The 27562-nt window shown below is 34.7% G+C and overlaps 1 protein-coding gene across 1 annotated transcript in view; it reads left to right on the top strand.

Annotated features, from left to right (window-relative positions):
• Positions 1 to 27562, top strand: part of DTWD2 (DTW domain containing 2) — a 124991-nt gene that overhangs the window by 14683 nt on the left and 82746 nt on the right. The window contains exons 2-4 of the mRNA XM_036847668.1: positions 10165 to 10255; positions 14237 to 14331; positions 16885 to 17077. Coding sequence (XP_036703563.1) covers positions 10165 to 10255; positions 14237 to 14331; positions 16885 to 17077 — 379 coding nt within the window. The remainder of the gene's footprint in view (positions 1 to 10164; positions 10256 to 14236; positions 14332 to 16884; positions 17078 to 27562) is intronic.

The raw sequence follows: 27562 nt of genomic DNA, 5'->3' as shown, positions 1-27562 counted from the left end.
GGCTTAATTTGATGAATCATATGGGTAGTCTTTGTTCATTCAATCATTATTAATTCAGTATCCAGTAAAGGCACAGCTTGGGTCATAGAAAAATAATTAAGAAATTGTTTCTTCTAGAATTCATAGTGAATTGAATGTGAGGGAAAACATGTCTATGTAATAAATATTTAAGACAAATTATGAAAGTATAAAGTAAGAGTTTTTAGAGCAAAGAGTGATTTACTTAACTTGCTATTAAGAAAGATGTTTATTTTTTTATATTTGTTTTATTTCTATATAAGAAGACAAAGTAAATAATAGGATAATTGACTATAGATGATTACTTTATGACAAGATTCTCAGTTGATCTGTCACTTTGTCATTGCAGCTCTAGTAGGGGCTTTATATAGATGCTGTATATAGTCATCTCTCTGGACACAAGGCTTTTGTTTTCCAAGCATTGGCTCCTCTGAAGGCTTCTTTAATTATAATAACACTTACTAAATTTTTCCTTAGTTATAGATCTTGTAGTAGGAACAAGCTTATCTCTAGGCCAGTGATCTCTAAATTATTTTGAATACATACCACAGTTAGTTAAAATATTTAGGATGTAATTCTAATAGGTATACATATTTATCTATGATAATATACATTTATCATATACTAATGTATGACTTGCCTCTTCAACCATAAAAAAACATAGATAAAAGGGAAGAGATAATGGTGAAATAAACTATTTAAAATGTTTTACTAATTGTGATGGAGTCCTAGTCTTATTATTTAGTAATTTTGAGACATAATATATACTTACAGTAAGGTTTATGATAGTAACTTACTGATAGTAAGATGTGATTTCACAGTTCAAATAATCTTTATAATTTCTACTTTTTAAAGTTATTGTCATCTGATTAGATTTATTAACTCTAATGAAGAGTTTGAAGTAGCTGTAAGAAAGGAACAGCTCTGCCATATACTTGTTTATTTGTGATTATGTAATTAGAATTTCTTCAGTATAGACTCTTTGTGGGTATATATAGTTTCTTTGAGGGTACTGTTGTTAACACTTCATGTTTTGAAACTCCTTCTTTTCTATTAGGATACTGCATATCCTGACACATTACCATGTGATATACATCCCACAGAGGGAGTGTTATTCTATGTACTAAATATTAGTTGTTTAATTAAAAATAGAAGTGATAATATTGATACTATCTTTTTGCACCCCATTGGGATATTTTACTTAACTCACTTTGGATACCACTCTTCTAAGCATGCCTAGGTCAATATGTCTCATCTAAAGATATTATTGTCTTTAGAGAGTTACTTCCTCTCCTATGACAGTGATTTTTTTTCCTAAGTCTATTGTTCCTCTACTGAAGGCATTTATAAAATAAAATAATGTAGTGATAAAAAACAGATTTAAGGGGTTATGAGAATATCATTTTTTTACACTTGAAGCAATCAGACATGGTTGAGATTGCTTCTCTTTATGAGATGAAATTTTATTATAATATTATATTAATAATGAAAAACTGTTTCTTCTTTCATTGATTATATTGGATATAGTTTCAAAAATGTAAAACCTAGAGTTTATTTTACAGATTATTTGTTTATTTAAAGTGACAGTAGAGGGCACTGTGGCATTTCGTTTTTCAAAGTCTGTTTTAAAATTAGAAAGTTGTTGCCATTTTTATGTGTAATGCAGTGTATCTATTCAACTGATCTATTGAAAAGTAATGAAACTCTTTGTTCTTTGCTTTTTCACTCTATGGGACTAAAAATTTTTTGTTGAGTGTTGGAAAATTTGAGGTGTGTTATCTTTCTGGGTTCTACATTTGCTTTTGTTTAGTGGGTAAAAGAAATTCTTTTTAAGATAGTGATTCTTGTAAATCTATTCACTGATCTTTTTTTTTTAAAGATTTAATTTTATTTATTTTTGGCTGTGTTGGGTCTTCATTGCTGCGTGCGGGCTTTCTCTAGTTGTGGCAAGTGGGGGCTACTCTTTGTTGCGTTGCGTGGGCTTCTCTTTGTGGTGGCTTCTCTTATTGTGGAGCACGGGCTCTAGACGCGGGGGCTTCAGCAGTTGCAGCACGTGGGCTCAGTAGTTGTGGCACGTGGGCTCTAGAGCACAGGCTCAGTAGTTGTGGCGCACGGGCTTAGTTGCTCCGCGGCATGTGGGATCTTCCCTGACCAGGGATCAAACCTGTGTCTCCTGCATTGGCAGGTGGTTTCTTATCCACTGTGCCACCAGGGAAGTCCCGTATTCACTAATCTTTAAAGTATGCCTTATTAGTACTATGAGAAAAATAGCTTTCAGTGAATATTATGTTAGAAATTAATTAAACTTTCAAATATTAATTAAACTTTTGGAAGATGTTTTTGTAGGTTTTAGCATCTCTAGTCATATGTCAGATATAATTTTATTTCCCTGCAGGCTGTCAAAGATAGCATACCCAGAGTGACAGATTACCCCTGTTTTACAGCATTCACTTCAGAAGCCAGTCAGTCCTAGTCTGACAGAAAGCTTACGTATTTATTTCTACAACCTTGTTGAGAAAAGAAGAAAAAGCTTATTTCATAAAATTTGTTCAGGGAAATTATTTGAAAATTCCATTTATATGTTAAGAATATAATTAACATTAATTGGTTGTATAGATTTTAAAGAAGATAAACCCCAGTGATAGAAAACAGTATTTATAATACATTTCAATGTGTTGTAAGTGTAGAAGAGGGAAAAATCTCAGCTCTTACTTTGGTCATTCTGTTATAAGTTAGTTGAAAAATAGTCATAAATGATTACATTTTTATTACATTTGCCTGTGATTCAGTAGTTATTCACCAGAACTTTCTTGGTGCCTTATTACTAGTTCTATGAAGAAGGAAATTGAAAACCTCTGACACAGTCAGGATCACATAGCAAGACAATGGTATTGTCAGTGACATATCTTAATAGTTACTCCCTAAACCTATACCCAATTTACCAGTTGATATTTATTCAGATATTAATTTTTCTTCCTTAGATCTATATAAATTCTAGAAGTAGTTTGATTTTTATTTTAAGATGAATGTTCATTATTTATTAATAATGATAAATAATAATAAGTTTTGATGTGTAGTTATCTGATCTGTTTTTTTCCTATCATCCATAATAGTTCATAGAAAGCAAGGAACTTTTAAAAAATTTTTTCTGACACAGTGAAAACATACACATTCAATGAAAGCAGTAATCTTTCTCTCTTTTATTGTCCCAAGTGCCTAGTGTCTGGTACATAGTTAGATGTACAGTAAATATTTGAATAAAATTTTGTTGAATTTACAAATTATTTAATCCATTATTGAGTTGAAATATTTAAACCTTCAAGGATTAAGTTTGAATGTAGGGAGATTTTTTGTTCTTTGGAAAAAGATTTTATTTTTATTTAAAAATTTTACTTACTTTTTTGTTCAATTTTTTTAAACTAAAATATACAAAAACAGTTCATCCATTTCTCCCCCTTCCATCCCCTGCCTCTGGCAGCCACCAATCTTTTCTCTGTATCTATGAGCTTAGGTTTTTTTGTTTTGTTATGTTTTTTTAAAGATTCCATATATAAGAGAGATCATATGGTATTAATCTTTCTCTGTCTGACTTATTTCACTTAGCATAATGCCCTGGAGGTCCATCCATGTTGTCACAAATGGCAAGATTTCATTCTTTTTTTATGGCTGAATAATATTCCATTGCATATATATCACAATTTATTTATCCATTCACCCACTAATGGACACTTCGTCTGTTTCCATATCTTGGCTATTATAAATAATTCTGCACTGAACATGGGAATGCAGATATCTTTTTTTTTTTTTAATAGCACCTTTAATTATTATTTATTTATTTATTTTTTGGCTGTAGTGGGTCTTCGTTTCTGTGCGAGGGCTTCCTCTAGTTGAGGCAAGCGGGGGCCACTCTTCATCTCAGTGCGCAGGCCTCTCACTATTGTGGCCTCTCTTGTTGCGGAGCACAGGCTCCAGACGCTCAGGCTCAGTAGTTGTGGCTCACGGGCCTAGTTGCTCCGCGGCATGTGGGATCTTCCCAGACCAGGACTCGAACCCGTGTCCCCTGCATTAGCAGGCAGATTCTCAACCACTGCGCCACCAGGGAAGCCCAGATATCTTTTTGATTTAGTGTTTTCATTTTCTTTAGATAAATATCCAGAAGGGGAATTGCTGGATCATATAGTGGTTCTATTTTTAATTTTTTAAGGAATCTCCATACTATTTTCCATAGTGGCTGCACTAATTTATATTTGCACTAACAGTGTAGGAGGGTTCCCTTATCTCTACACCTTCTCCAGCATTTATTGCTATTCTCTTTGACAGTAGCCATTCTAACAGATGTGAGGTGATATCTCATTGTGGTTTTGGTTTGCATTTCCCTGATGATTAATGATGTAGAGCATCTTTTCATGTACCTGTTGGCCATCTGTATATCTTCTTTAGAAAAATGTCTGTTCAGATTTTATGCCCATTTTTCAATTGGATTGTTTGTTTTTTTTTTTTTTTGCTCTTGAGTTGTATGAGCTCTTTATATCCCCTTATGAGATATATGATTTTCAAATATTTTCTCCCAGTTTGTAGGTTGTCATTTCATTTTGTTGATAGTTTCTGTTTCTGTGCAGAAGCTTTTTAGTTTGATGTAGTCCCACTTGTTTATTTCTGCTTTTGCTTTTGCTTTTGGTGTCAGATTAAAAAAATCATTACCAAGACCTAAGTCGAGGAGCTTACTGCCTATATTTTCTTCTAGGAGTTTTATGGTTTCCAGTCTTACACTCAAGTCTTTAAACCATTTTGAGTCGATTTTTGTGTATGGTATAAGATAGTAGTCCATTTTCATTCATCTGTATGTCCAACTTTCCTAACACCATTTAGAAGAGACTGTCCTTTCCCCATTGTATATTCTTGGCTCCTTTGTAGTTAATTGACCATACATGCATGGGTATATTTCTAGGCTCTGTGTTCTGTCCTGTTGATCTATGTTTGTTTTTATGTCAGTATAATACTGTTTAAATACTAGGGCTTTGTTAGTATAGTTTGAAATCAAGGCACACGATGCCTCTAGCTTTATTTGTGTTTCTCAAGATTGCTTTGGCTGTTTGGTTTAATGGTTCCATACAAATTTAAGGAATTTTTGTCCTATTCCTGTGAAAAATGTCATTGGAATTTTGATAGGGTTTGCATTGAATCTGTAGATTGCTTTGGGTAGTATGGACATTTAAAAAATGTTAATTCTTGCAATCCACGAGTGCAGAATATCTTTCCATTTATTTGTGTGTTCTGCATTTCCTTTCATTAATGTCTTATAGTTTTCAATATACAGATCTTTCACCTCCTTAGTTAAGTTTATTCCTAAGTATTTTATTCTTTTGGAAAAAGATTTTAAATTGAGGAGAGCAATTTCTCTGCACTTATTCACTAGTTTGGTAAGAGATGGTTTAACATTTGGATAGCTAGTCACCAGCATAGTACATGCAGACAATTGTGGAGTAGGAAAGTATGAGAAAAATTGCTGTTAATAATAAATAAGCAAAATTCTTAATTAATTAATAAGGTTAATAAAGGGGACATGCTTTCAAATAAATGGGTAATGATATTTTATGAGCATGTTAAAGCATAAACCAAAACAATTAGGTTTAGCTTAAATCACAGTTACAGTGTTTGTACGTAAAGTGCTTAGCTGTTTTTTTTTTTTAAGTAAATATTTTCTTCAGTAAATATTTTGGCCCCCTATATGGTATTGCTTACCAAAAGGATCACAAATGATAGCAAAGGAAGATCTGAGGGAATTCCCTAGTGGTCCAGTGGTTAGGACTTGGAGCTTTCACTGCCAGGGTCCAGGCTCGATCCCTGGTTGGGGGACTAAGATCCTGCAAGCTGGACATTGTGGCCAAAAGGAAACAAAACAACAAAAATGTCAAAGGAAGATCTGAGACTCTGAATTTCATTTATAATACAAACTAATTGCTTTAGTACTAGAGAGGAAGTGAGGGAGAGATCAGTATTTGATATGCAAGAAAATGAAAGGATAGGATAAGAAATTGTGTAGGAGGAGAAAGGAATTTCAAGGTTGAGGTAAGAGGGAATGCAAAGGTATTCCCTCATGTATTCAACAGTATTTATTGATAGCTGACTATGCTAGGTGCTGGGATATAAAAGTGAAAAAAGTAGGTCAAGTCCTTGCTCTTAGGTAGCTTACACTGTAGAGAAGGAAACCCACCTTAACGTAACATGATGTCAAATAGTGGTAAAATGCCTCTTTCTTACTAATTAGGTTGAACATTCTTTTTTCATTGCATTTTTATATTTAAAAAAAAAACAGCTTTATTAAGATACGATTCACAGACCATGGCATTTATCCTACTAAAGTGTATAATTTAGAGGTTTTCTGTTATATTAGCAAAGTTGTGCAAACACCACCAGTATTACAATGATTTTAGCAGATTATCTTTGAGTATCTCTTTACAACATCTTTCTTTAAAGCTGCCTTCTTCTTTTGGTATTGCATCCTGTCCATTAGGCTCCACTAATTATCAGTTGATCATTTTATCATTTCGATACAGTGCCCTGGAGAATAAATTGCTCAGCAGTCTGATCCAGTTAAATTTGGAGAGGGGTAGTTTTTGAGGCCACTCTGAGTTTTTTTCTGACTGCATGTGTGTTCTTCTTAGCTGTCTCTTTCCATGGTTCTTTCTGATAAACTAGCTGGCCTATGATTTAGCTGTTGCTCTTAATTAAGAAGAGTTATTGTTTTTGAGAGCACCCTTAGGCTTGAACTTCTCACACTCCATTTCAAATAAAGTCAGTTACTTTGGGGAGAGCTTCAGAGCTCTCTTTTCTTATAGTCTGCCTCTCCTCTAGGGTGGATTCTCTGAGCCACTGTTCTGGGCACAGGGCTGGTCAGTAGCCTCTGACTTGCTGCTTCTGGTGTAGAACTTCTGTCCTACAAGTGAACTGGGGTGAGAACGGTTGGGGTCCCAGCATTTTCAGCCTACTGCACTGTGGTAAAGCTTCTGTTTTTTAAGTGGAGGCTGGGTGGAGGAAGGGAGACTGCTCTGTTGGCCACACTCACCAGGAATTTATTTTCTTCAATTTGGAGTTGGAAGGATGAGAAATGCTGATGGTCTGCCTTTCTCTGTGACATATGGTAAGTTTTGATTGAAAGCTGAGAGGAAGCTCTGTTCTCTTGGCCACACTTACCTGGAGTGGAGTTTCTGTCAACCTAAACTGGGGCAAGGTAGTAAATGGGTTATGGCTCAAATGCCACAAACTATCCCAATACCAAGTTTTCATAGATTTTCTTGAATAATGTTTCTTCATTTGAATATGCCCTTAGGACAATTTCCAGAGGCTTTATTTATTTTTTTAAGTTTTTAAAAAAAGATTTATTTATTATTTATTTGTTTATTTTATTTATTTTTGGCTGTGCTGGGTCTTAGTTGCAGCACGTGGGAACTTCGTTGAGGCACGTGCAATCTTTTGTTTGTGGCGTGCGGGCTCTTTGTTGTGGCATGCAGGTTTCTCTCTTGTGGTGCATGGGCTTCTCTCTAGTTGTGGCGTGTGGGTTTTCTCTTCTCAAGTTGTGGCATGCAGGTTCCAGAGTGCATGGGCTCTGTGGTTTGTGGCACGCAGGTCCTGTAGTTGAGGCTCATGAGCTCAGTAGTTGTGGCATGCAGGCTTAGTTGCCCCGTGGCATGTGGGATCTTAGTTCCCTGACCAGGGATCGAACCCGCGTCCCCTGCATTGGAAGGCGGCTTCTTTACCACTTGTCCACCAGGGAAGTCCCGCCAGAGACTTTAAATGGTTGTTTTTTAAAACAGTATTTGTCAGTTTTGCTTGTTTCACTGGAGAGTGGGTCTCTGAAGCAACTTTCCTTGTTATCCTCGAAGCGGAACTCTCCAAACTACTTAATTCTAAATATTCCTAAAGATCAAACATGTCCTTCCAGTAAAGAAATTACTATCCCAGGTAACTTTTTTTCCCCCCATGAACAGAGGTTTTGGTCAGACATGAAACCCAGAGCTATCAATAGCTAAAGCAGTTCTTTGCACTATCCTGTCATACTGAGGACTTTTATAATTACTATATATGTCATGAGCTAAAGATGTTATTTTTAGTGTTTATTTTACCTAGTTTTCTGCTCCCCACAGAAATCTACAGCTTTCACTCAGCTTGTTTACTTGTTGGGTTTTGCAGTTCTTTGGCCCTGCTGATATGTAGATGCTTCCTACATAAAACATATGACATTTTTGCACTCTTTCATATTCTTAGAATCATATAATTTATAAATATGTAAGTTGATATCCAGTTAAATTCTGATTTTTTAAAAATGGCTTCATCTGATCTTAAATTACATTTTATAAAAGAATTTTACTGACATCTGATCATGCATTGCAGTCATATGCAGAGTTTCATATAAAAAAATCAGAAACTTAGGGACTTCCCTGACAGTCCAGTGGTTAAGACTTTGCCTTCCAATGCAGGGGTTGTGGGTTCAATCCCTGGTTGGGGAGCTAAGATCCCACATGCCTCGGGGCCAAGGGACCAGAACATAAAGCAGAAGCAGTGTTGTAACAAATTCAATAAAGACTTTAAAAAAATGGTCCACATCAAAAAAATCTTTATAAAAAAAATCAGAAACTTAAACTTTTAGAATTCTAATGTATCTTATTCTCTTCCTCCTCCTGTTGAATGGGAAATCCTTTCTAATTGCAGCCCTTGATCTGTTTGTCAGTATACGTAGTCCCATCAGTCACTGCTCCTGTGTTTACTTATGTTTAAGTGGTCTTCTTGGGACCACTGAAAGACTCTCCATTCCTATAAATCTGCTCACATTCCTGAGAAGGAACCCATTGTAGGACTGAGTAGTCACACGGAATCATTTCAGACATCATTGGAAAGCAAGTATATTGATTTTCCTTTGGTTAATCATCCACTCTGGGTTCAGTGGTGGAGAGGGGAAGTGGGGTCATGTTGTACAATACATTTCTACCTCTGCGTAAGATATTATCTAGATGATTTCTTCAGCAGGAACAAAGCTTTGACAGTTTCTTGCAGAGTAAGGTGGTAGATATAATTGAACCAATTTACTCACGCTGTGTTTTATTAATATAAGTATTTCTTACCTTAGGCTATAACTCAACATAAGTAAAATTGAGGAAACAGTTGATAGTGATCAGTTTTCTAGTAGTAAGTATGCTGTTGGGAATTCCCTTTAATATAACATTCACTTGTATACTGTTGTAATGGCATGTAACATCTGCCTATAATAGTGATCCACTGTGAAAATTTACTTCCATCATATACTGTATCTGGCCGTTTGTTGAATTTCATGTTATAAACACACATATTAAATATAGGATATAATGGTAAACTATCCATGTATATTCCTTCAATACCTTTGGAAGGACACACAAGAAACTAATCACTGGTTGTCCTTAGGGAAGAGAATGCACCAGGCTGGAGGACTGAGATGGGGAGTATACCCTTTTATTCCATCTGAATTTTGTAATAAGTATTTTTGAAACAATAGTAAAGCACTAAAAAGTAAGTAAAACAAAAACAACAAAGTAAACAATAACAAAAGGGAAAACAAATGGATAGACTGGCGTTCTGTGGATATAATTCTAGCCAAAAATACTTTGGTGGCCCGTTTGGGTTTCTTCTCACAATTGGTAAGCTCTCCATGTTGACTGATGGCTAAGTTTGATTAGAACTCTCTTCTAGGTGGTAATTATATTCTAATATTTTATCATCATTTTGTTCCCTCCAACTTCAGATGATTTAGATCAGTTGCCAGGTTTCTCTTTGACATGAGATCTGTTCTTGATTTGGAATGCAAATTATTAGAAGTATTTCTTCATGAATAAAAAGACAATGGTGGTGACTTATGAGTATTCTTCCATTGAAGATAATTAAGGCAAGATCTTTTGAGGTACTTTGATCTATATGGATGGTAAAAAATTTACTTGAGTCTTTTTTCAAATTCTCATATTGAAAATATGATTGATTAAATTCGTTCTTGGTATCATTTTAAAAGAAGGCAGCTTTAGCAAATCTATATAATGAAGTGAGATTATGTTCAAATTTTAGGTTATTGTTATATAATTTTATTTTAAACATATAGGTTTTCATTTTTTTTCTGCCCTTTAGCCGACCTCAGAAAGTGTGTTTGTGTCCATTTCTACCAGTGCATCCTCTACACATCTCTACCCACTTGTACATAATTCAGCATCCAGCAGAGGTAAGATGTCATAAAATGCACAATTTCAGATAGAATATTAGGACACAAGAGGGAGCATACGGATGAACATACTCGTCCTTTCAGCTCTTCAGCATTTTTGAAAATAAATTGATGATAAATGCTTTCTCTTTGGGAAAAAATAGTTTCTTTTATATATTATATGATAGTATAGTATCATATGCTTTATAGACAGACAAAAAATGTGTTATTTCATAAAAAGTACATTACTGAATTGTATAATGAATATTGAATATATAGAAATTTAGAACTCCAACAATTTTGTATGGAGGAAAAAAAGAGATTTTGTGAGTAGAGAGCTAAGAAATTATTGCTTTTTAAATTTTGGTCATAGCTTGTATCCTTTGATGTCTTTTCTTGTTAGGGCAGAGGTAACGCTCAGCATTTTAGTGTTATAAAATGCATAAAATAAATTTTTTACTTCTTTAAGTGAATAGAACAAATATGTATATTTTACATGTATATATAAAAATAAATATATAAAATATGTATACGTGTTGTATAGAAAGACTTTTTAGTTAATAATTTCATATGTTGGTGAGAATTATGCATGTGCTAGTGTGTACGTATGTTAGTAACTCTTGATTAACTGCAGTAATGAAGAGAGGAGGGAAGGAGATCATAGAAAACCAGAAATTATCATCAATACCAAACTAGTTGATGCATGGTACAAAAATGGGTTTAGTGTAAACTGAAGTTAAAACTCTTCCAGGCTTTCGAAGGGGGAATAATTTTTTTCTTAAATTTCTGAGGTGTATACCACTTGAAGACTTTAACAAAGACATTAAAGGATATTAATCTGTCACTTTCCTTTTCCAAATGATGAAGCAATTATTCTTTTATTGCAAATTGTTAAATATTTCATTTGTTGGGCAACCTTTTTTTTTCAGTGTTAACAACATGCTTTTGTCAGGATTGTGACACTTTAATCACTAGCATTATTTTACTGCGTTTAAACTTACAACACCGTGCAGCTCAAATTTACATAAAATGATAGCTTACTGGCCATAACAGTTGTGGCTAAAACTTGACTTTTGATGATGAATGCTGTTTTCATTTTGCCATATACATAGTATGGGGCCTTTTCATTGTTGTATGGTTCCAGACATAAGATGGCTTTTAAAATGTAGGTGTTTTCATTGATTTGTGGCAGTTTTAATGTTTTCATATCTCCTATTTGTTCCTTTTTTTCTTCATTCCTCTCTTGTCCTCCACATCCCCTCCCCCACTTTCTCCTCCTCTCCCTCCTTCCCTTCCTTCCTTCCTTCATAGTTAATTCACAGTTTAGATGATTCATCCATAATTGTGTGTGCTATAAATGTATTTTATGTATGTACAAGTACATCCATATTGTTTTTCCTTAAAGTTCCAAGGAACTTTACAATCTTAATCTAAGTCAGTCATACTTGGCTGCCTTGTGCTTATTCTCAGCATACTGTTTTCAATAAAAGAATAGGCCAATTTGATGACTTCCCCTAAAAAGTGATTGAAAACCATTTGGATAGGCTCTAGGAGGGGGCTTTGAGAAAAGAAGACTTGATGGAGTGGATGAAATGGAGGTGATATGATGGAGCATTTCAAAGAGTAGGTATATGCATATAGAAAATTACTTAAGGATAAAAACAAAACAGTTATCTCAAGAATAACAAAAAACTTTACAAGAAAGAAACGTTGTGTTAAATTGCTTGGCCTTTTGTGAACAACGTATATGTAGGCATTAATGATGTAAATACGGTTTATTGATTTAACTAAAAATATTAGAAGATGTAAGGGTAAGGAGTGTTGTAAGAAAGCTAAATTTTCATTTATTACGAGAGGCTGTAGTTATAGAATGCTGTAGTTAAGAGTAAGGCTCAGGAGTTTAAATCCTTAACAGCTCTGTAAACTCTGTAACCCTGGGCAAGATAATTAACCTCTCTGTGCTTCAGTTTTGTCATTAGTGAAATGGACATAATAAAAAATATACTTCATTACTTGTTTGTGGTGCATAGTAAATGAATAATATACAAAATGCACTTAGAATTATATACGTTAAAGTTAGCTATTATGATGATAATAAATGGTAGCTTGTAGATAATATCTAAAATTGATAAGAAATAGCAAGACATATATAGAAATATGGACATAACTACTGGAAGAAATAGCTAGAAGAGTTAAAGTGATTGCCTCTAGGAAGTAGTATTGGGGAGTGTATCTGGGAACATTACAAATCTTTAGGCACCATTTAATTTGACTATTATACATGTGTTACTTTGACAAAAGTTTGGAAAGTGATTTAATTATGTGTGGAAGTCTCAGTAGTGATGGTAAGGAGGGAAGAAAACAGTATGAGACACTGGAAAATGTCCTGAAACTTCCCTCTTGCCTATTTCCTGCTAGTCCCATTCATCATAGGAGCTGCTCCAAATAGCTGTTTTCAGGCTTCCTCAGAGTGCCAGCCTGCTACATGTTCTTTTTAGTTAAAATCCCAGCAAATTCTGACTCTTCTGTTTCCTTTTTGAACTTTTTATTAGGTAGATCAGTTTAACTACTCTCAGCATCTGTAAATTTACCGTTTACATGTTATTTTAATCAATACTTCCAAGACCCAGGGGTGAAAGAGGTAAACACAAAAATGTCCTTGAGGGTATATCTATGTGTGTGTTTGTGGTTGTTGAATACTGTTACTACAGTACTTTTAGTTTCTGTTTAAATGTAAATAATGTAATTATAAATTTATTTTAAATTACTTTTATAAATTCTTATATAACTTTATTATTTTGTATATCAATTTGCTAAATAACTCTGATATTCCTAAAGGAAAGTAAGTAATATTTGATATTCCTTTAGTACATTGTCTTTTTTACAGACACAAGTTATTCACTGTGAGGATATATATATGCAGGATTATATAAACTGGTAAAGATAACATTGGGCTCTATGTAAGTAAACTGATTAGAGAGGGCCTCTGTCACTTATTTGATCAAGCATGACATTCCCAGATGGGCCAGTGGAGAAGAGCCAGGCAGTGACTGAGCACTATAGACCAAAATAACCAAGAAAAGTATGAGGCTAAAGCAGAATAGCTAAGCACCTGACTTTACTAGGATTAAGAATGGAATTCTTGTGGCAACCAGAAAGGTGGTTTTTAGTGTTGGAAGTTAGGACGTTGAGAAAAACCCACTGATTTATGGTGAACATTAACTATGATGATAGTTAATGCAATTTACAGAAATGGTCACCAGCTTTTTTCACACTGAAGTTATAACTTTTTTCTCTTTCCATACTTTATTCCTTGGAAGGAAAGCCATAAATCCAGCCCACACTCAAGTAGGAGGGAGAGATTAAACTCCACCTCCTGGAGAGGGGAGAGTTTGTGTTTATTACTTGGAATTCTTCTATGAGGAAGATTTGTCACTTCTCTCCCATTTATTTATTCATATCAGTCTAGACTCTGTATTTATTTTATACTTTGGGTTATAATCCAAATACTGTTATTTTGTTGCTCAAGTTGTTCCATTGGGTGCTCTTTAAGATTGGCTTCTGTGACCCTTTGATATGCCCTATTGTTTTGTTTTTTTTGAGCACTTCCTTGCTTTTGGGGCATAAATATCTAGGCAGTTATCTTCAAGTTGACATACTACAAAATGTAATTACTAGTGAAATAAGAAGTTTGTCAGAATAAATGATTCAATTTAGTTAAACACAAATTTACATTTTTCATAATCTTTATTATTTAGATTAATGTTATCCTTTTTGATCAGTAAACATGTAAACACACCCAAATCAAATAAAAATATACACTTGTATTATATTTAATACTGATAAGTCAGAGAAACTATAGCTCTTTTTATTAAACTGTGGTCTGTAGTAAAAGACTTGTGAAAATTATACATAATGCTGTGAATCAGATGTTCATCAAAAAGTTTTAAAAGCGTGTTTATCTAATTAGAATCTACATTTTAATTAATTTTTTAATTACAGGAAAACAAGGTGTTGCGGACAGTTCCTCTGCTAGCAGCTTGTCTCCCCCAAGATAAGTGTAAAGTCAAGATTGGTCGTCGCTTCAGTGAGGAAAGGTAAATTAACTTTTAGGGCAATTTAAACAAATTCTTTTTTTACTTTAAAAATGGTTTCCTTCAAGTTATCTATTAGACCTAGAACATGGTACATTGGAAATGGTTAAAAAATTTAATTTCTGCCTTTTCTCTCAAAATAATACAAGATAAGCAAAACATAAACAAAAACAGACCAAAATGGAATAAACAAATTATAGCATTATCTAAATTCCATGGTATATATGTTGAGCCTAAAAGGCATGTATATTTCCTGTTTATTTCATTTTTGTTAAGATATTTTATTTCAGGATGTTAGGGTACTTGTATTAGATTTAGTTAATCTTTTTCTTTTACAATTATATATGATACACATTTACATAAACATATATTCATTTCTAGCCCATGAAGGCTTTCCTAAGGTACAGTGACTAGGACTATATTTAGTGTTCCAGTTATAGGCACATCCATATTTTAAAAAAATGATAGAATGCCTTCTCTTGTCGTGTTTAAAATATATATATATATTTTTTGATGAGGCCCAGTATGTGCAGCAGTTTGTTAGTTGATATCTTCACAGACAGTTCTGTAATATTCTTGGATCTTATTTTACACTGTATTACAGAACCCATTATTATAAATATGTATAATATGCTGGATGTATATTGAAATTTTTCTACAAGTTGTTTCTTACCTTTGAAGCATATTTGTTGCTTTTCTACCTATTCACAGCCTTCACAAATTACCTTGATCCTATCTACACAGTTAAATGTATTTTTAGATGCAAAATTTAATTTCTCTTGAAAATATTGAGATTTCTTTTTCAGTTCACTTATGAAAATGCTAAGTAAGACTAGTGCCAGCACCAAGCCCAAGGAATTGACCAAACTTTTTCCTTCCTTTATTATTTTAGCTTTATATTACAAAAATAACATCATGTTAGAACTTTATAAAATCATTTTTTCCTTTCTCTGAAACTATTGGTTAGGCATTCTTTTCTCATATAGATTTTTCTTTTGCACAGTTTGCATTGCCTTGTCCCCCAGAGGTGAGCTTTGCTCTGGGCTTGGTGCTGCTGTTGCAGATTGTGCTGTTTTGTTGGGAGTGGAGGCACCATCCAGAGCTCTTCACATGGGGAGCAACCACATAATTTACACTGTGACACTTCTTTCACACAGAGGCTCTTTATAATGATAGTTTCTCTGTAATTCTTGGATAGATGTGGATATATAATCTGCCAGCTTGGATCTCGGTTATTTTATTGCAAAAATGGTGAGCATCTATGGTGGTAGAAGTGGAAACTATCTGAGTCATCCCTGACATTTGGCTATCTAACCCTTCCACAGATGTGCGTGGGGATGAGAAACTTGATATTTTTCTAAATAGCCTATCCCATTTTGAGCCTATGATATTAAGTTCAGTATTTTTGATGGTACCAAATATAGTGCTTACTCAGTAAATTATTATTCACTTATGGATTTTAAACTAAAGCTGGTTAAGATTATTGACTTTATTAATCTGGTAATTGAATGATTGATTTATTTTTTTCATAAATGTATTTATTTTATTTATTTATTTTTGGCTGCATTGGGTCTTTGTTGCTGCATGCGGGCTTTCTCTAGTTGCGGCGAGTGGGGGCTACTCTTCGTTGCGGTGCGCAGGCTTCTCACTGCAGTGGCTTCTCTTGTTGCAGAGCACAGGCTCTAGGTGTGCGGGCTTCAGTAGTTGTGGCACGTGATGTCAGTAGTTGTGGCTCGTGGGCTCTAGAGTGCAGGCTCAGTAGTTGTGGCGCACGGGCTTAGTTCTCCACAGCATGTGGGACCTTCCCTGACCAGGGCTCGAACCCATGTCGCCTGTAGTGGCAGGCGGATTCTTAACCACTGCACCACCAGGGAAGTCCTGAATGATTGATTTAGTTTTTTGTTAGAGTATGTGATGTAACCATGGGGGAATGATTAAGAGACTTACTACTTTTAGTATCCTTCGTAAATGGAATTTAAAAATACTTACTTTCAGTTTTTTGCCACTAGTATATAAGAAAGCAGTTGGGCTTTGTATATTAACCCTGTATACTATGACTTTCTAAATTTATTTGTTAGTTGTAGAAATTGTTTTGTAGATTCCCTAGAACTTTCTATGTAAGTAGCATTATCTGCAAATAGAGTCATTTATATTTCTTCCTTTCTGATGTTTATGCCTTTTATTTCTTTTTCTTGCCTTATTGTAGTAACTGGGACCTTCAGTACAATGTGTATTATGAGTGGCGAAAGCCCCTATCTTTACCTTGATCCCAATCTAAAAGGACGTTGTTAGAGCTGGTATTGGCTGTATATTTTTGTAGATGCCACTTATTATTATAGTTTGAAGATTATACCATCTATTGTCTTTAATTGACTTTTAACTTGTCTCCTTCCCCCTCAAGTTTGTTTTGTTGCTTGCAGAGAGAGGCTGTGTCATTCTTTATTATATCTCTAGTGCCAAAATGCTTTGACATGTATTTTTGAATGAAGTTCAATAAGAATAATAAAACTTCACCCCCACCCCAGGCTAATAAAGACTTTTATTTTAAACTTTTAGAGATCCTGAACTTTCAGCTGTTTGTCGGAAGTCTGATACATTAATATTATATCCAGGGGCTGACGCTGCTAATTTGGAAGAATTTATATTAGATTCTCCTATTTATCCTTCCACAATCATCATCATCGATGGTACATGGAGCCAGGCTAAGGACATTTTCTACAAGAATTCCTTGTTCCGGCTGCCTAAACAGGTAAACTAGTATTTTAACATAGAGTAAATACAAATGTATAGTTACACATGTAGTATATATTTTCTGTGAGATGACACACATATGCGTTTATATATGAATTTGATGGTGTTTAGATATGTGAATGTATGTACAGAGGTATGTATATGCTTGTGTGTATGTTTTATATATAAGTAGAAAATTTCAAATTTGTCCTTCTTTGTCAATTACTACCATCAAATTTCACCATAGTTTAGGCATTTAGCTGTATTAAAAGTTTCTCAGACATTTAATCAGAGAAGTGTAAGGATTATTTATTTCTATGTGTATTAATGTTTTTGTTAAGAAGTGTTATGTTTAAATATTTTTGGGATACTAAATTACTTTGTTCTTATTAGGCATGACTGAGTTTTTATGAAATACTTTTTTTGTCATTCATGATTATAATCATATGGTTTATCCTTCAATTTGTTGATGTAATTGATGATGATACACTTCCTAATGTGGGACTGTTCTTGTGTTATTAGAATGAACTCTACTGGGTCATATTGTACTATCCTTTTGATATATTACAGAAGCTTATATTTTATTTAATGACATTAAATTATAATTTATATATTTTATGTACTTTTATTATAATATTTGGGTACTAAGATAATGGTAACTTCACCAAATAAGTAGGAGAGATCTTAATATTTTTCTATGGCTTGGAATAGTTTAAATAATAGTTAACCTAACTTCATTTAGGTGAACTTGAGGTGCTGCCATTTTGTTGTATATGTACAGGATGGTGAGCTGGGAAGCCTTTGTCATGAACTTATAGTACCTATTTCAACTGCCCCCTAAACGACTCCTTCCTGAATTTGTTTTCCTTGGGGGAGGGGGGATGGATTGTACAATGAATAAGAAGTATTAATTTTTTTAAAGATAAATTGACTTTGAAGATATAAAAAGTTCACTGCAAGAAATAAAAATTGTGAATGAGGAAAAAAAAAAAAAAGTTTTGCTCCTTAACAATTACATGGAACTCTATGGTGAAGCCACCTGATACTGGTCTCTTTAAAAATGGTAACTTTAAAACCCTTCTTTCAAACTCTTTTATGAAAATTATTCAAGCTTTCTACTTCTATTTGCTTCAGTTTTTAATAGTTTATCTTTTCTGGGGAATTATTCCTTTCCCTTGGGTTAACAAATTGTTTGCCATATACCTATATATTCTTAAGTACTTATTTTAATTTCTTCTGGATGTTTCCCTTTTTTTTTCTAATCATACACACACACACACACACACCCCCACACACTTTTTTTCCCCATGAGCAGACTCAAGAGGGGTTTCCCTGTTTATTGAGCTTTTAGAAGTATTAGCCTTTAGATTGTTTTAATGGCTATTAAACTTTATTCTTACTTCATCAATTTGAACTTTTACCTTGATCAATTTATTTTACCTTTTTCAGCTAAATTATTTTTTCTGATTTTGTAAGATTTGTGCTACAAGTACTATGTTTCTTTATTAAGATTAGTGAGTTTCTTGTTTAATAATAAAGGGAAAGAAGACTGTAATGTTTCTTCTTAGTATAATTGTCATTGTATCCTATAGTTTTGGATTGATGTGTTTTTGTATCTATAGCATTGATATAATTTGTAATTTGTTTTGATTTCTTTCTACCCATGGATTATCAGAGTTCTTAATTCTCAAGTGTTATAACATTTTTGTAACTATTTTTATTTTTATTTCTTATTTTGTTGGATCATGATAAAATAACATTGCCAACAATATTGTGAATAATTTTATGATTTTTATGAGGGTAAGTACATGGCAAATTTTTGTGCAAGTTCTATGAATATAAAAAATTTACCTTCTCTATTTAGCAATGAAAGTGTTTACATTTTTTTAGAGTTTGTTATTTGCGGTTTTACTTTATGCTTTTATTTTTGGCATGCTTGGGCTATTTTATATTGAAAAAGGTATATGGAAAGCTTCTATTTGTGTGTTTTTAATGAAGTTATTCCTACATTTTCTTCTTTTCGAATTTATTTATTTTATTTATTTATGTTTGGCTGTATTGGGTCTTCGTTGCTGCACGCGGGCTTTCTCTAGTTGAGGTGAGTGGGGGGTACTCTTTGTTGCGGTGCGCGGGCTTCTCATTGCAGTGGCTTCTCTTGTTGCACAGTGCAGGCTCTAGGTGCAGGAGCTTCAGTAGTTGTGGCATGTGGGCTTAGTAGTTGTGGCTCATGGGCTGTAGAGCGCAGGCTCAGTAGTTGTGGTCCCTGGACTTAGTTGCTCCACGGCATGTAGGATCTTCCCGGACCAGGGCTCGAACCCGTGTCCCCTGCATTGGCAAGTGGATTCTTAACTACTGCACCAGCAGGGAAGCCCCTTTTTTTTTTTTTCTTCTACATTTTCAATAGTTTTTGTGTTATGTATTTTTTTTAACATTTTGTTGGAGTATAATTGCTTTACAATGGTGTGTTAGTTTCTGCTTTATAGCAAAATGAATCAGCTATACATATACATATTTTCCCATATCTCCTCCCTCTTGTGTCTCCCTCCCACCCTCCCTATCCCACCCCTCTAGGTGGTCACAAAGCACCGAGCTGATCTCCTTGTACTATGCGGCTGCTTCCCACTAGCTATCTATTTTACATTTGGTAGTGTGTATATGTCCATGCCACACTCTCACTTTGTCCCAGCTTACCCTTTCCCCTCCCCGTGTCCTCAAGTCCGTTCTCTACGTCTGCGTTTTTATTCCTGTCCTGCCCCTAGGTTCTTCAGAACCATTTTTTTTTAAAATTCCATATATATGTGTTAGCATACGATATTTATTTTTCTCTTTCTGACTTACTTCACTCTGTATGACAGTCTCTAGGTCCATCCACCTCACTACAAATGACTCAATTTCATTTCTTTTTATGGTTGAGTAATATTCTATTGTATATATATGCCACATCTTCTTTATCGATTCATCTGTCGATGAACACTTAGGTTGCTTCCATGTCCTGGCTATTGAAAATAGAGTTGCAATGAGCATTGTGGTACATGACTCTTTTTGAATTATGGTTTTCTCAGGGTATATGCCCAGTAGTGGGAATGCTGGGTCCTATGGTAGTTCTATTTTTAGTTTTTTAAGGAACCTCCATACTGTTCTCCATAGTGACTGTATTGCTTTGCATTCCCACCAACAGTGCAAGAGGGTTCCCATTTCTCCACACCCTCTCCAGCATTTATTGTTTGTTGAAGTTTTGATGATGGCCATTCTGACTGGTGTGAGGTGATACCTCATTGTAGTTTTGATTTGCATTTCTCTAATGATTAGTGATGTTGAGCATCCTTTCATGTGTTTGTTGGCAATCTGTATATCTTCTTTGGAGAAATGTCTATTTAGGTCTTCTGCCCATGTTTGGATTGGGTTGTTTGTTTTTTTGATGTTGAGCTGCATGAGCTGCTTGTAAATTTTAGAGATTAATCCTTTGTCAGTTGCTTCATTTGCAAATATTTTCTCCCATTCTGAGGGTTGTCTTTTCATCTTGTTTATGTTTTCCTTTGCTGTGCAAAACCTTTTAAGTTTCATTAGGTCCCATTTGTTTTTGTTTTTATTTCCATTTTTCTAGGAAGTGGGTGAAAAAGGATCTTGCTGTGATGTATGTCATAGAGTGTTCTGCCTATGTTTTCCTCTAAGAGTTTTATAGTGTCTGGCCTTACATTTAGGTCTTTAATCCACTTGGAGTTGATTTTTGTGTATGGTGTTAGGGAGTGTTCTAATTTCATTCTTTTACATGTAGCTGTCCAGTTTTGCCAGCACCACTTATTGAAGAGACTGTATATTCTCCATTGTATATTCTTGCCCCCTTTATCAAAGATAAGGTGACCATATGTGCATGGGTTTATCTCTGGGCTTTCTATCCTGTTCCATTGATCTATATTTCTATTTTTGTGCCAGTATCATACTGTCTTGATTACTGTAGCTTTGTAGTATAGTCTGAAGTCTGGGAGCCTGATTCCTCCAGCTCCGTTTTTCTTTCTCAATATGGCTTTGGCTATTCGGGGTCTTTTGTGTTTCCATACAAATTGTGAAATTTTTTGCTCTAGTTCTGTAAAAAGTGCCATTGGGAGTTTGATAGGCATTGCATTGAATCTGTAGATTGCTTTGGGTAGTATAGTCATTTTGATAATGTTGGTTCTTCCAATCCAAGAACCTTGGATATTTCTCCATCTGTTTGTATCATCTTTAATTTCTTTCATCATTGTTTTATAGTTTTCTGCATACAGGTCTTTTGTCTCCTTAAGGTAGGTTTAGTCCTAGGTATTTTATTCTTTTTGTTGCAGTGGTAAATGGGAGTGTTTCCTTAATTTTTCTTTCAGATTTTTCATCATTAGTGTATAGGAATGCAAGAGATTTCTGTGCATTAATTTTGTAGCCTGCTAGTTTACCAAATTCATTGATTAGCTATAGTAGTTTTCTGGTAGCATCTTTAGGATTCTCTATGTATAGTATCATGTCATCTGCAAACAGTGACAGTTTTACTTCTTCTTTTCCAATTTGTATTCCTTTTATTTCTTTATCTTCTCTGATTGCTGTGTCTAAAACTTCCAAAACTATGTTGAATAATAGTGGTGAGAGTGGACAACCTTGTCTTGTTCCTGATCTTAGAGGAAATGGTTTCAGTTTTTTACCATTGAGAATGATGTTGGCTGTGGGTTTGTCATACATGGCCTTTATTATGTTAAGGGAAGTTCCCACTATGCCTACTTTCTGGAGAGTTTTTATCATAAATGGGTGTTGAATTTTATCAAAAAGTTTTTCTGCATCTATTGAGATGATCATATGGTTTTTCTCCTTCAATTTTTTAATATGGTTTATCACATTGATTGATCTGCATAAATTGAATAATCCTTGCATTCCTGGGATAAACCCCATTTGATCATGGTGTGTGATCCGTTTAATATGCTGTTGGATTCTGTTTGCTAGTATTTTGTTGATGATTTTTGCATCTGTGTTCATCAGTGATATTGCCCTGTAGTTTTCTTTCTTTGTGACATCTTTACCTTGTTCTGGTTTCGGGGTGATGGTGGCCTCGTAGAATGAGTTTGGGAGTGTTCCTCTCTCTGCTATATTTTGGAAGAGTTTGAGAAGGATAGGTGTTGGCTCTTCTCTAAATGTTTGATGGAATTCGCCTGTGAAGCCATCTGGTCCTGGGGTTTTGTTTGTTGGAAGATTTTTAATCACAGTTTCAATTTCATTACTTATGATTGGTCTGTTTATATTTTCTGTTTCTTCCTGGTTCAGTCTCAGAAGGTTGTGCTTTTCTAAGAATTTGTCCATTTCTTCCAGGTTGTCCATTTTATTGGCATAGAGTTGCATGTAGTAATCTCTTGTGATCCTTTGTATTTCTGCGCTGTCAGTTGTTACTTCTCCTTTTTCATTTCTAATTCTATTGATCTGAGTCTTCTCCCTTTTTTTCTTGATGAGTCTGGCTAATGGTTTATCAATTTTGTTTATCTTCTCAAAGAACCAGCTTTTAATTTTATTGATCTTTGTATCGTTTCCTTCATTTCTTTTTCATTTGTTTCTGATCTGATCTTTATGATTTCTTTCTTTCTGCTAACTTTGGGTCTTTTTTCTTCTTTCTCTGATTGCTTTAGGTGTAAGGTTAGGCTGTTTATTTGAGATGTTTCTTGTTTCTGGAGGGAGGATTATTGCTATAAACTTCCCTCTTAGAACTGCTTTTGCTGCATCCCGTAGGTTTTGGGTTGTCGTGTTTTCCTTGTCATTTGTTTCTAGGTACTTTTTGATTTCCTCTTTGATTTCTTCAGTGTTCTCTTGGCTATTTAGAAGTGTATTGTTTAGCCTCCATGTGTTTGTAGTTTTTACAGGTTTTTTCCTGTAATTGTTATCTAGTCATATAGCACTGTGGCCGGAAAAGATACTTGATACTATTTCAATTTTCCTAAATTTACCAAGGCTTGATTTGTGGCCCAAGATATGACCTATCCTGGAGAATGTTCCATGAGTACTTGAGAAGAAAGTGTATTCAGTTGTTTTTGGAGGGAATGCCCTATAAGTATCAATTAAGTCCATCTTGTTTAATGTAGCATTTAAAGCTTGTGTTTCCTTATTTATTTTCATTTTGGATGATATGTCCTTGGTGAAAGTGGGGTGTTAAAGTGCCCTAATATTATTGTGTTACTGTTGATTTCCCCTTTTATGGCTGTTAGCATTTGCCTTATATATTGAGGTGCTCCTATGTTGAGTGCATAAGTATTTACAATTGTTATATCTTCTTCTTGGATTGATCCCTTGATCATTATGTAGTGTCCTTCTTTGTCTCTTGTAATAGTCTTTATTTTAAAGTCTATTTTGTCTGATATGAGAATTGCTACTCCAGCTTTCATTTGATTTCCATTTGCATGGAATATCTTTTTCCACCCTCTCACTTTCAGTCTGTATGTGTCCCTATGTCTGAAGTGGGTCTCTTGTAGAGAGCATATACACAGGTCTTGTTTTTGTATCCATTCAGCCAGTCTGTGTCTTTTGGTGGGAGCATTTAATCCCTTTTCATTTAAGGTAATTATCAATATGTATGTTCCTGTTACCAGTTTCTTTATTGTTTTGGGTTTGTTGTTGTAGGTCTTGTTCTTCTCTTGTGTTTCCTGACTAGAGAAGTTCCTTTAGCATTTGTTGTAGAGCTGGTTTGAGGGTGCTGAATTCTCTTAGCTTTTGCTTGTCTGTAAAGGTTTTAATTTCTCTGTCGAATCTGAATGAGATCCTTGCTGGGTAGAGTAATCTTGGTTGTAGGTTTTTGCCTTTCATCACTTTAAATATGTTCTGCCACTCCCTTCTGGCTTGCAGAGTTTCTGCTGAAAGATCAGCTGTTAACCTTATGGGGATTCCCGTGTATGTTGTTTGTTGTTTTTCCCTTGCTGCTTTTAATATTTTTTCTTTGTCTTTAATTTTTGCCAATTTGAAACTGTGTGTCTCGGTGTTTATCCTTTTATAGGATAAAAGGGTTTATCCTTTTATGGGATAAAAGCGTTTATCCTTTTATGGGACTCTCTGTGCTTCCCGGACTTCATTGACTATTTCCTTTCCCACGTTAGGGAAGTTTTCAACTATAATCTTTTCAAATATTTTCTCAGTCCCTTTCTTTTTCTCTACTTCTGGGACCCCTGTAATGTGAATGTTGGTATGTTTAATGTTGTCCCAGAGGTCTCTGAGACTGTCCTCAATTCTTTTCATTCTTTTTTCTTTATTCTGCTCTGTTGGTAGTTATTTCCACTATTTTATCTTCCAGCTCACTTATCCGTTCTTCTGCCTCAGTTATTCTGCTATTGATTCCTTCTAGAGAATTTTAATTTCATTTTTGAGTTTTTCATCATTGTTTGTTTTCTCTTTAGTTCTTCTAGGTCCTCGTTAAACGTTTATTGTATTTTCTCCATTCTATTTCCAAGATTTTGGATCATGTTTGCTGTCATTACTCTGAATTCTTTTTCAGGTAGACTGCCTATTTCCTCTTCATTTGTTTGGTCTGGTGGGTTTCTACCTTGCTCCTTCATCTGCTGTGTGTTTCTGTCTTCTCATTTTGCTTAACTTACTGTGTTTAGGGTCTCCTTTTCTCAGGCTGCCTGTTCGTAGTTCCTGTTCTTTTTGGTGTCTGCCCCCCGTGGCTAAGGTTGGTTCAGTGGGTTGTGCAGGCTTCATGGTGGAGGGGACTGGTGCCTGTGTTGTGATGGATGAGGCTGGATCTTGTCTTTCTGGTGGACAGGACCGTGTCCAGTGGTGTGTTTTTTGGTGTCTGTGGCCTTATTATGATTTCAGGTAGCCTCTCTGCTAATGGGTTGTGTTGTGTTCCTGTCTTGCTAGTTGTTTGGCATAGGGTGTCCAGCACTGTAGATTGCTGGTTGTTGAGTGGAGCTGAGTCTTAGCGTTGAGATGGAGATCTCTGGGAGAGCTTTTGCCGTTTGATATTATGTGGAGCTGGGAGGTCTCTGGTGGAGCAATGTCCTGAACTTGGCTTTCCCACCTCTGGCGCAGGCCTGACACATGGCCGGAGCACCAAGACCTTGTCAGCCACATGGCCATGTACGTGGGGAGTTTCTTGCCTTTTGGGAATTCTGAGGTCTTCTGCCAGCATTCAGTAGGTATTCTGTAGGAGTTGTTCCACATGTAGATTTATTTCTGATGTATTTGTGGGGAGGACGGTGATCTCCATGTCTTATTCCTCCACCATGTTGAAGGTCTCCCTTGTGTTATGTATTTATCTACTCTCTTTTTGGGTTTATACAAGCCATGCACTTGGTGAAAAATAAATGTGAAACCCTGATTCTGAGATCTTAATCTCAAATTCTTCATAGTTTTCTTTCTCTTTGACTAAAATTTTGGCATGGTTTTTAGATGAGACTCAAATATGCATAACAGTTCCAAAATACAGTTAACATGTTGAGTGCTTTGAATGGGCCAGTCCCATTTCCAGGTGCTTTACATATATTACCTTATTTAATCTTTCTCCAAATCCCATGAGGTAAGTATTGTTATTAGTTAACAGATGAGGAAACTGAGGCTCAGAGATGTTAAATAATTTGCTTTAGAAAACCACAGTACTTCATAGTAGAATTGCAATTTGAACCCATCTAGTTTAGAGCCAAAGCCTCTGCTCTTAAACAAAGTAGTATCCCTCTTCTAAAATGGCAATTTTCCATCCGGAATATTTACATATAATAGCTTCTGTAGGTTTATCTAACTTCTTTAGTCCCTGTGTTCTCAAGAACCAAATAAAAGGCATGCATGCTGTTAGAATGTAGCACATTCCAGGTAAAATTTTATGTTCACGTTACATTTAGATATTTCTCAATATACAAAAAAAAGTTTGATGAAAGTGTTACATCTGTAAAACATTTTTGCAGATATTCGAATTTTTTTCTTTTTTGCATGGATATGCTATGTCTGCATCTCTAATCTTTCATTTTGTGGTAACTACATGACTACCACAGAAATGAAGTACGTAGTCACATTAAAAAGATTAAAAGCTATTTTAAAAATGAAAATTCACCAAAACTATTTATCTCTTTTAAATTGAGTAGCAGATAAGGAAATAGGTAAATAATCTGCCTAGTCCTACCATGCCATACATTTCTATCTTCTTTTCCTCTTCTTGTTTTTCCAAACTAGAAGCAAATATAGTCAGATATATATTAAACCTTTAAATGGGTATCTCACAACCAGAAGATAAAATAAAATGCTTAAAAGAAACATCAGATAGATTTGAGATGGGGGAAAATACCACCATAAACTAAAGTGAAATGGTGAACGGCTCTTGAGAAGAGTATGAATTAGAAAAACGCTTCATAAGCTTGGAGTTCTTAGAAATGAATAAGATAAAGTGAAAATCTCAAAAAGTGGGTCGTAGATATAAAAACAAAGTTTGCAAAATAGAAAATAAATGTACTTTTAAGGATCATCATTTACCCTAGTAATCATATGTCAACAAGATACTAAGTTGTAAACTTATATGCTGAAATAATTTCAAACTTAAAGAACAGTTTCAAGAATAATACAAAGATCCCTTAAATACCCTCAACTACTAACTTTGTTCCATATATGTTTATCATGCTCTCTCTCCGTATAATTATGGTTTTCTGAACCTTTTGAGAGTAAGGCATAGATATCCAAGTTTTACTTTTTAAAAAATGTATTTATTTATTTATTTTTGAGTTTTATTTAATTTAATTTTTTATACAGCAGGTTCTTATTAGTTATCCATTTTATACATATTAGTGTATATATGTCAATCCCGATCTCCCAGTTCATCACACCACCACCACCCCCCCACCACTTTCCCCCCTTTGGTGTCCATACATGTGTTTTCTACATCTGTGTCTCAATATCTGCCCTGCAAACTGGTTCGTCTGTACCATTTCTTTAGGTTCCACATATATGCATTAATATACAATATTTGTTTTTCTCTTTTTGACTTACTTCACTCTGTATGATAGTCTCTAGATCTGTCCATGTCTCTACAGATGACTCAATTTCGTTCCTTTTTATGGCTGAGTAATATTCCATTGTATATATGTACCACATCTTCTTTATCCATTCGTCTGTCGATGGGCATTTAGGTTTCTTCCATGTCCTGTCTATTGTAAATAGTGCTGCAGTGAACATTGGTGTGCATGTGTCTTTTTGAATTATGGTTTTCTCTGGGTATATGCCCAGCAGTGGGATTGCTGAATCATATGGTATTTCTGTTTTTAGTTTTTTAAGGAACCTCCATATTGTTCTCCATAGTGACTGTATCAATTTACATTCCCACCAACAGTGCAAGAGGGTTCCCTTTTCTCCACACCCTCTCCAGCATTTGTTGTTTGTAGATTTTCTGATGATGCCCGTTCTAACTGGTGTGAGGTGATAACCTCATTGTAGTTTTGATTTGCATTTCTCTAATAATTAGTGATGTTGAGCAGCTTTTCATGTGCTTCTTGGCCATCTGTGTATCTTCTTTGGAGAAATGTCTATT

The sequence above is a fragment of the Balaenoptera musculus genome, chromosome 3 (genome assembly GCF_009873245.2).
Source record: "Balaenoptera musculus isolate JJ_BM4_2016_0621 chromosome 3, mBalMus1.pri.v3, whole genome shotgun sequence".
NCBI lineage: Eukaryota > Metazoa > Chordata > Mammalia > Artiodactyla > Balaenopteridae > Balaenoptera > Balaenoptera musculus.
The sequence above is the reverse complement of the archived record's forward strand: the minus strand, read 5'-3'. Positions and strand labels throughout refer to the sequence as shown.